The sequence below is a fragment of the Pseudorasbora parva genome, chromosome 23, assembly GCF_024679245.1.
Source record: "Pseudorasbora parva isolate DD20220531a chromosome 23, ASM2467924v1, whole genome shotgun sequence".
In the NCBI taxonomy this organism is placed as follows: domain Eukaryota; kingdom Metazoa; phylum Chordata; class Actinopteri; order Cypriniformes; family Gobionidae; genus Pseudorasbora; species Pseudorasbora parva.
In genome coordinates, this window is record NC_090194.1 from 28,387,760 (window position 1) to 28,398,616 (window position 10,857).

Sequence of the window (10,857 nt, forward strand, 5' to 3'; positions counted from 1 at the left end):
AATTTTCTGAGATACTGAATTTGGGATTTTCCTTAGTTGTCAGTTATAATCATCAAAATGAAAATAAATAAACGTTTGAAATATATCAGGCTGTGTGTAATGAATGAATATAATATACATGTTTCACTTTTTAAATGGAATTAGTGAAATAAATAAACCTTTTGATTATATTCTAATTAAATGACCAGCACCTGTATATCCAGTAAAGTCACTTCACCTTATTAAGCCTACTACTTTATAAAATATGGCTTTAAAGCCACAAATATCATAAGTTATCTATAGGCCTACTGTAAGACAAATTCATCACAAGCAGAAAGAAGTATTGTACAGAGAAACGTATTGTCGGAGTGGGATTTCAGCGAATGCCGTTTAACCAGTGTCAAATCTTAGAAAGCAACATTTTAATCCGTATTAACAAATACATACAAATGTAATTTGGAAATGTAATCTTTATTAACAAATATATACAAATTTAATTTGGAAATTTTTCTAACATATATTTCTATATATTTTTAATAAGGATTAAAATTCATAACAGTAATGCCAATTAAACCCGTCTCCGGCATGATGACTCCGATTCCTTCAAATATTCACATTTTTGTGTAATCAACGCATCATCCTCAATAAACCCGTCTCTTGCATGATATTTGAACTTTCAAGTTCAAATATTTGAACTTTCAAATATTTTCCGATCTAATATGATTTCTGACCTTTAAGATCAGAATAATAATCATACACTGTTTGATAATAGGCCAGAGGAGAACTGGCACCCCGACTGAGTCTGGTTTCTCCCAAGGTTTATTTATCTCCATCATGCCCCGATGGAGTTTTGGATCCTTGCCACTGTCGCCTTTGGCTTGGCTTGCTCAGTTGGGGACACTAAAATTTCGATCTAAGTTTTCAACTAAATATTGAAAAATAAATTGTATTTATTAGGTCTTTATTAATTGTATAAACTATAAGATATATCTGCCAAGATTGTCGCTATATGATAAAATTAAAATAAGGATGATAACATCACCGTTTTCTCCAGAACGACTGTACAGCCGAATCAAATTTTGTTGCAGTATTTTCCTGTTTAACACTGTGAAGCTGCTTTGAAACATTAGTCATTGTAAAAGCGCTATATATTTTTTTTTGACTTGACCATTGTGTAGAATAGATGCCTATACAACCCTATATAATATATACATGTTTGTGCAATCCCTAAAGCTAAGAAATTGTTCTCAGACATAACTGCATAATTGTATTTGGATGCATGTTTAAATAACAATGACTACTTTTTGTTTTCTTACTAGCTTGCCTCTGTTACACTCACCCCTCTAAACCTCACTCTCATTCGGGTCAGGGCACCAAATAAATACGGTCTGCATTCAAATGATGAAAATGAAAATGCTGTCATTAATTACATACCCTCATGTCGTTCGACAACCGTAAGACCTTTGTTCAGCTTCGGAACACAAAAGAAGATATTTTTATTGAAATTCGATGGCGCAGAAAGGCCTCCATTGACATCAATGTCATTTCGTCTCTCAAGACCCATAAAAGGCACTAAAGACATTGTTACAAAGCCCATCTCACTACAGTGGTTCTACAATAATTTTATGAATTGACGAGAAAGCTAAATAACGACTTATATAGTGATAGGCCGATTTCAAAACAAGGCTTTGTAAAGCTTTGAAACGTTATAAATCAGTGTAATGATTCATGATTCCCATCGCCAAAGTCACATGATTTCAGCAGTTTGGCGGTTTGACACGCGATCCGAATCATGAATCAATACACTGATTCATTAAGATCTGAGGCTGCAGGAAGCTGTGTTTTGAAATCAGCCATCTCTTTATATGTCATTTATTTAGTTGTTTTTGTGCACAAAAACTATTCTCTATGCTTTATAAAATTATTGTAGAATCACTGCAGTGAGATGGACTTTGTAACGACGTCTTTATTACCTTTTATGGGTCTTAAGAGAGGAAATGACATTGGTGTCAATGGAGGCCTTTCTGAGCCATCAGATTTCAACAAAAATATCTTCATTTGTGTTCCGAAGATGGACAAAGTTCTTACAGGTGTCAAATTACATAAGGATAAGTAATTAATGACAGAATTTTCATTTTTGGGTGAACTAACCCTTTAACAAGGATGCTAAAGACAGTTTTTAGCATCATTCGCTAGCGCACCTCTTGAGGCCAGGGGAATGAGGTTTACACACACAGCTCTTACTACCTTGCCTCCGCTTCACACCACACAGTAACACCATAAACCCACTCAGACAAACTTATGCCCTAGCAACCGCACAAAACACCCCAGCAACCACTTAACAATGCGCTAAACACCACTCAGAACACCAAAGCAAATCCATAGCAACACCCTAAAACCCCTCAGACTAGCTATCACATAAGAACACACCCAGAAAACGTGGATCTGAAGAACCTGTAACATTAAAGGTGATTATACAACTTTTTTGAGCAATGTTACCATGTGATGTTGCTTGGCCACTTTCCCAATGAGAATGGGCAACACATTTCTATCTGGATACTTTCGTTTTTTATAAATATCTCAAAATAATGATATAGCCAATTCAAGAACCTTGGCAAAAAAAAAAAAAAAAGTTTCTTGATAAGAACTTGAATCCAATGAAGAACATATATTTTTATTAGGTGAACCAGATGACACCAAACATGTTTTAGGTCATACACACACTCTATGGCAGATTTCAGAGCACAATATATTGAATGGCGTAGTCTAAGTTACAGAGCTGTTACACACATCTTTCCCAGAGGAAAATACGTGCTGAGGTGTTTTGCAGTACTGTGCATCTGTGTGCATTGGTAAAATGTCCTGTGCACTGCTATATGCACTAGTTACAGCAAAATAACATGTATGTGATATTATATTATGGGACTTATACATGTCCAAGTTTCAATCATAGAAAAAGAGAGATTTAAAAATGATACTTATTTGTGTACAAAAGTCTCTTGAAAGATTTAAATGTAGCCCGATGGAGGATTAATTTGAGAATAATCCTCCGTTTTTGCATTCACTATAGACATTGTCATGGGTTCTGCCATTTTATTGTTTCCGTTACTTTCCAGGTCTGAAAATCACAATTTTAAAATGTTTTATATATATATATATATATATATATATATATATATATATATATATATATATATATATATATATATATATATATATATATATATATATATAATCAATCACAATAATTTGTTTTAATCACTATTTATCAGGATGCTTTTTTCATATTATTTTATTTCCTTCCTGGTGTTTAACCACTATTTTTGACGGGTTTATAAATCTAAGTGGACAGATAATGCTTTTTATATAACTTTGAATATTTAATAAATATTACAATTACAATCATTTTCACGCCAAAAGCAGAAACAAAATACCTAAACAAAAGAAACAATGCCACTGGGACAGCCAGCAGATGTATTTTGCACCATTTTTGGGCTGTAGATTTCAACAACAGCATTTTATTGGGGACACACAAGTGAAATGTGTCTGTGCACAGTCGCCATTTTCTGCCTTTTTAAAACCTTTGCACGCGGGGGCTTTAAAAACACAACATCTCCGAGGTCCATTTTAAATCCAGCTCCTAAAATAACTCCCACACATCTGGAAACCATGTAAAAAAAAAAAAAAGAAGAAGAAGAAGAAAAAAAGATAACGTTTATGATCTAATCGCATGGAAATTAAAGATGAATATGATTTTGGATTTTCTAACATTTTTAAATCGACAGCAGATTTAAGATAATCTCCCCACACCAGCTCTAAATCATTGCAACAACAAATAATATCGCAACTGATTGACATGCAAAAGTGCCCACACGGGTATCTTGCTATGATTTGAAAATGTACAGTGCGTCTCAGCAGGCCAATCACCGGGAGCTGGAGGCGGAGAGACGGATTTGATCATCACACTATGGCGAAGACTTGCCTTATGAATAATAAATAACATGAAATGGCGTTCGCTCTGATTGGCTTAAATGCAGTCGTTGGCAAGGGGACGCTATTCTGCTGGCCAATGAACGAAATGTACTCTAAGTATGGCATGGCTCATGAATAGTAATCAAAGGATGTGATTGGACGGGTACCAATGAACGTCACCACGGCCTAATTAATATTCATGACAGAAGGCATCGCCATAGTGGGATTCGTAAATTCTCTGTCAGGTCGGCCTGTGATGAATTGAATAGGGAAGAAGAAGGAGGAGGAGGAGAATCCAATCCGGTTTGAGCAGGTTTTTGTTTCGGACGAGCGTTAACGTCTTCCTATACTGTGATCAAACCTACTGTGTGAATCTTTAACCGCGCTCTAGTCACAGTGCCGACTGTTTTTCAGCGTTAAATCCGTGCATCTTGCATTTTTAACCGCCTTGATTTTTTGCGAGTTGTGAAAACCTACAGCCATGCCTAAAAGGAGCAAAGTAAGTAGTGCATTGGTTTCTTAATATATCGAGGCACCATCTTTAATAGAATTGCAGTATAAAAAACCCGAATGAAAATAACAATGCATACACGTTGCATGCAAATGTGCTTATTTTTCTTCTGTTGCAGCGGTATGCGTGAAATTTTGTCTTTGCATACTTGTTTTTTAAAACGCGTGTTTTGATTTGAGAGCGCGCGACTGAGATTTTTTCCCTCTCTGGGTTCATTAAAATCAGATTAATTTTCATGCATACGCGGATATGTGGTGTGATCTGTGCATGTATATTATGTTTGTCGTGTTTTTGTTTACAAATCTCTGTCGACATGCATCAGACAAAGGGGGTGTAACGATCTTAGTTCTCGTTTATGTGCAGCTTATACGTTACACTCGCGACCTAAAGAACGTCGCGCGCAGGACATCAAGTCAAATTGTTGCATCGAATATTTATTTATATATTAATTGAACGCAGTTTATATTCTTAGTATGGTCTGCTGAAATGTCTCAAACATGTCTTTGTAAAGGCTCGGGGGTTTTTTAGTGTCATGGCTGCCCTTTCGCGCAACCCCGATGATTTAAAACTCGCCGTGGGTCTGAATACACAGTGACAGACGGTGCAATATTTCACCCTGCCGCTCATAGTCGTGCATTAGGGATTTAATTCGTGCGTTAGGGCTTTAGTGCACGATTGCGTCTCGACATATTTGATCGTGCAAGTGGTAGATTATGCAATGGCGGTATTCTTGCACATCATAGCGCCACTGTTTGGTGTTTCCTATTATTCTGGTATATTCTGTAGTGTTTTTTTCCCTCGCGGCTGTGCACCTCGGGATGTTGTGTTTGAAAGTGAATGGCGGGAATGTCACAGAGCGGGGTCGGTGGGGCGAGAGCAAATCTCCATTAATCAGCGTTGAATGAGTCGCTGTCCATGAAGGGGGCGGTGCGCTGCGCACAAGACTGCAATAAAAAAAAGGACGGAACAGCACAGCATGGGCGAAAGGAGGCAGGACATAAACAATGATAAACTGCTAACTGGATGGGTGTTTGGGAGTCGTTTCTTCAAGAAAAATACACAATCCTTAGTACGAAACATACAGCAACCATTTCATCCGATCCAAAAGCGAATGACTCTTATGATCCGATTCTTTTTAGTGTATTAAAGCGTACAGCGTGGCCCGGGTAGATCTGTTTTTCTAATGAATGAATCATTTCAACCGATTCTTTTGAATGAAACAACCATACATCACGAACAATGTAGTCCGGTTCCCGAACGAATGACTCTGATGAGCCGATTCTTTTTTTAATGAATCAAAAACATACCGCAGACTTGTCTGTTTATCGAAAGAGTGACTTGTATAATCCTGTTGTTTTTAATGAATTTTTGGTTACCAAATTCACGGTTTTGAAACTTTATTCACTTACGAAACAAGTTATAACTTGCGTCATGTCCGACTGAAATTGAATCAGGAACTGTTTTTGTTATGTTGTATTTAGGGAGTCTTATCGTTAAAGTACTGACTAGGTTATTCATGTCAAAATGGTTTTCATTTACATTATTAAAAGTTAAAAGCGATTTAGTACCATATGTTTAGTTTGTTTACGTTGTAACCAATTATTGACTGCTTATGCTGCCTTTAAATGTCTATGCAAATTAAGACACCTTTTGCACACACAAAAATACAATTATTTCTCATTTGAAGAAATATGCATTTTCCCTCCAAATATGTCTTCTAAAAGAATAGTTGATCTGTTAAATTACATTGTTGGACTTGTGTACTAATGAGAATAACACTTGTTTATACACTTATAGGCGAACAATGATGCTGAAGTCTCTGAGGTAAGCAGATCCCACGTTTTGCATGAAAATACATTTTTAATGAAAAAAATATTTTATTCCATCAAAATAAAGTTATATGGTTTAACCCTGTCACTGCTTTGCAGCCTAAAAGAAGGTCGGAGAGGTTGGTAAACGTGAGTATACCCGTTTTTGTTTAAATTTATCAAACAAATATGACAATTGTTTGTTTATTAATTGATGTATTATAACTCTTTTCATTTATAGAAACCTGCACCCCCAAAGGCAGAGCCTAAGCCAAAGGTAAGGAAAATGCTGAAATCAAAATAATAAAAATATAAATGAAACTATAGACTGTAACTTAGCAATAAAATGAACATTGATTTGACCCAATGTAGAAGGCACCTGCCAAACCTAAGAAAACAAAGGAACCCAAGGAGCCCAAGGAGGAGGAGAAGAAAGAGGAGGTGCCTGCAGAAAACGGAGAGACAAAAGATGACGAAGAGGTAACGTTTTGTATATCACCCTTACATAATTTGTGATGTGATCTTAAGTGAAGATGTTTGATTAACTCCAATGTGATGTTTTTTCAGGCAACGGAAGACGGCGACAAGAAGGAAGACGGGGAATAATTTTGCTGAGGTCTCATCTTTTACCAGCACTCCCTGTACCTCTTTTCTTGTACAATTCAGGGGAATATTTTTATCTACTATTTTCTAAAGGCAGGTTTTTTAGTAGTTTGATTGTAGAGACACATTTTTTATGGAAGAAAAGAAACATTTTGAAAGTGATCTCATCATATCCAGCATTTGTACATTGGGCAGAAAAAACTACCGTCATCGTAAATGTCGACAGGAGTTTTTTTTCCCCCTCTCTGCTGTCGCTTTCAAAGTGAGAGGTAGAGGGGCAGGTTGCGGGCATGTCATTTACGCAGACAGCTGGACATCTTATCGAGCTTGTCCGTATGACTAACATTCCATTGGCTTTATGAGGGATTTTATTTTTTGTGTGTGCGTGTGTGTTTGTGTAACCTGTAATGTGTGTTTGGGGAGGGAGGGGCGGGCAAATAACTCATTGTTTATTGTTTATAAGGCGAAAGATTACTTGTAGAACATTTGTAAGCTGTGTTCCATATGTTAACTGCAGTTCTCCATAATCATTTCTGCTAAATAAACATATTCTCTAGTACTGGAGTTCATGTCAGGCTTGTGCTTCGTGTGTATTGATTTTGTCCCTTCTGTGATAGTACCGCAATAAATTTGTAAAACTGCTGTAAAATTATTTGGGGGGCTTTATGTCCAGTTTGTGTTATGGTACCGATGGCAGACGTGGGATAAATATCTCCGCAAAGCCAGCGATTCTTTAATATCCAAACGTATTATTAAAGTGGAAAATTCGAGACAAACGAGTCATTACGTGGAAAATCTCATTAGTTGTAAAGCGTTCTGACCAGCAGTAGCAATATTTTTGTGGGACTTAGATATCAATTATAAATGTACAGTTTCTTTTGATCATTGTTTATAGATGTTTCTCTGTGTGTTATGGTTCGATAAAACAAGCCAATAAAAATCAGTTGTGATACCCTGTTCTCCCTTTGATTTTGAAGTTACATTTATCACTGTAGGGTTAGTAACACTTGCATTGTGTATGTGTGTATATTAAAATGGTCTATTAAATATCTGCACATTCAAATTCTGCAGTTTGTCATATTCTACGTGTACCATACTATTTCAAAGAACTAACCAGGGTTATTACAGTTAACTAAAACCGTTAAAAATGCAATGCTGATTACACTTTGGATTAGGGTCCAATTCTCACTATTAACTCCTAGTTACTGATTATTACCAGTAAGTAATGTATTTATGTGTAGGTATTGGGTATAGGATTAAAGGTAATGCAGAATAAGGCATTAATATGTACCAATAAACAGCCAATATCTGCTAGTAATATGCATGCTAATAAGCAACTAGTTAATAGTGAGAATTGGACCTTGAACTAAAGTGTTACTAAAGCACTTTCATTACTTGCAATGAAATAAATGTTTAAAAAAATGACTTATTTTATTTCAGCTGGTTTTCAAGGAAATATTTCATTTTCACTGAGTTTAAAGGGATAGTTGAAAGTTCTGTCATATAGTCACGCTCAAGCTGTACCAGAGTATTTTCCCCTACTATGTTAATCAATGGCTGCAGAGATCTGCTTGGTTACTGACATTAAATTATGTAAATGATGACAGAATTTTAATTTTTGAGGGAACTATCCCTTTAACTTGAACTAAATTAACAAACTAAACATGAAACATTAACCTGTTTAATCCCAAATTCTTAGACAGAACTCCCTAACACACAAACTGTATGCCTTTTGATTTTATGTTGGTTAAATTGGTGAAATATTAGGTCACAATAGAAACAGCAGAGTCAGAATTTATACAAATTCTTCAATTGAAAACGGTTTAGCTGTTGATCCCAGTTGTCATTTGTTTATTTTTGCGGATGTGTTGGACCTCCTAGGTGTGCATGCTGTGTGCATTTTTTTGCAGTGTACTTTCTACAAACCCGATTCCAAATAAGTTGAGACACTACAAATTGTGATTAAAAAAATGCAATAATTTACAAATCTGTTAACTTATATTTTATTCATAATAGAATATAGATAACATATCAAATGTTGAAAGTGAGACATTTTGAAATGTCAAGCCAAATATTGGCTTATTTTGGATTTCATGGGAGCTACACATTCCCAAAAAGTTGGGACAGGAAGCAATTAAAGGCCAGAATAGTTAAATGTACAAATAAGGAACAGCTGGAGGACCAATATGCAACTTGTTAGGTCAACTGGCAACATGTTTGGGTATAAAAAGAGCATCTCAGAGTGGCAGTGTCTCTCAAAAGTCAAGATGGGTAGAGGATCACCAATTCCCCCAATGCTGGGCTCAGGAACACTTCCAGAAAACGTCTTGTGAACACAATTGTCAGTAAAACTATAGGTCAAAAATAAGCGATCTCTAAACATGATCTGCTGGCATTTTCTCTGGGCCAAGGCTAATTTAAAATGGACTGTGGCCAAGTGGAAAACTTCTGGGGTTAGACGAATCAAAAGGTGAAGATCTTTTTGGAAAACTGGGACACCATGTCATCTGGACTAAAGAGGACAAGGACAACCCAAGTTGTTATCAGAGCTAATTTCAGAAGCCTGCATCTCTGATGGTATGGGGTTGCATGAGTGTTTGGCATGGGCAGCTTGCACTTTTGGAAAGGCACCATGAAAACTGAGAGGTATATCCAATCTCTAGAACATGCACTCATCCAGATGTCGTCTCTTTCAGGGAAGACCTTGCATTTTTCAACATGACAATGCCAGGCCAAATATTGCATCAATACAACATCATGGCTGTGTAGAAGAAGGATCCAGGTACTGAAATGGCCAGCCTGCAGTCAAGATCTTTCACCCATAAAAAGCATTTTGCGCATCATAAAGAGGAAAATGCGACAAAGAAGACCTAAGACACTTGAGCAAACAGAAGCCTGTACTAGACAAGAATGGGACAACATTCCTATTCCTAAACTTCAGCAACTTGTCTCTCCTCAGTCCCCAGAAGTTTGCAGACTGTTATAAAAAGAAGAGGGGATGCCACAGTGGTAAACATGGCCTTGTCCCAATTTTTTTTTAGATGTGTTGATGCCATGAAATTTAAAATCTAATAATTTTACCTTGAAATTATACATTTTCTCATTTTAACATTTGATATGTCAAATGTTGTATTCTGAATAAAATATTGAAATTTGAAACTTCCACATCATTGCATTTGTTTTTATTCACAATTTGTACAGTGACCCAACTTTTTTGGAATCGGGTTTGTAAGTATGACCATGGGTGCACACACTGTGCTGAGGAAAATTCTTCTTCCATTTAGCTATACACTGATCAGTGTTAAAAAAAAAATGTTTGGGACACTTCACATGATCTTACAAGAGTGATTACTGATAGGCTGTATAAAACCTTTTAATAGAAGAAGAATAGAAATTATCCACTGACTTTCAAAGCTGCAACAGAAATTACTTTCAACTTTGCAGATGTGAACTGTGGAGGATAGGCTGGATGTTCATGAGAACCGCTTGGTGTGCCCTACCCGTGGGGGTTGGGTCGCACTGTTTGCTTCTTGAGGACATCTGCCTTGTCCTGGTTGGTTTACCTCTGCATCACCATTTCGTGGTCTGCCTGGCAGGTGGGCCATTTAGCGTAGATGCTCCCTATCTGGGCCATCACTGTTGCAGCCACTTTCAGTTGCCTCTTTTTCAAGTGTGGGAAGGGTGGTGATGCTACACACAGCACTTGGGGTGTCATGCACATCTAAGAGGTACGACACATCTGGTAGTTTTGAACTGTGTGCAAGTGACCGGATGATGACTAGGATTGGCAGCCGGGACCTGTGTTTTCAATTGAAATACTGTGTTATACCAAACACAATTGTGACCGTTAACAAATTTACACCTTTTACGAGAACAATATATATGCAGGAGTATAATTTACAAAATACATCAGTAGTAGACCCTTTAAAGAATATACAAAATATGAAAACAGAAAAAAATATGAATGTTCAAAATATTACTAAA

The 10,857-nt window shown here is 36.5% G+C and overlaps 1 protein-coding gene across 1 annotated transcript; it reads left to right on the forward strand.

Annotated features, from left to right (window-relative positions):
* The first annotated feature begins 4,229 nt into the window (after positions 1-4,229).
* hmgn1b (high mobility group nucleosome binding domain 1b) lies at positions 4,230-7,825 on the forward strand. The gene is made up of 6 exons (XM_067433566.1): positions 4,230-4,450; positions 6,260-6,286; positions 6,391-6,420; positions 6,512-6,547; positions 6,643-6,750; positions 6,838-7,825. The coding sequence occupies exons 1-6, from the start codon at positions 4,433-4,435 to the stop codon at positions 6,874-6,876; spliced, it is 258 nt and encodes an 85-aa protein (XP_067289667.1). The 5' UTR covers positions 4,230-4,432; the 3' UTR covers positions 6,877-7,825.
* Positions 7,826-10,857: the final 3,032 nt, after the last annotated feature.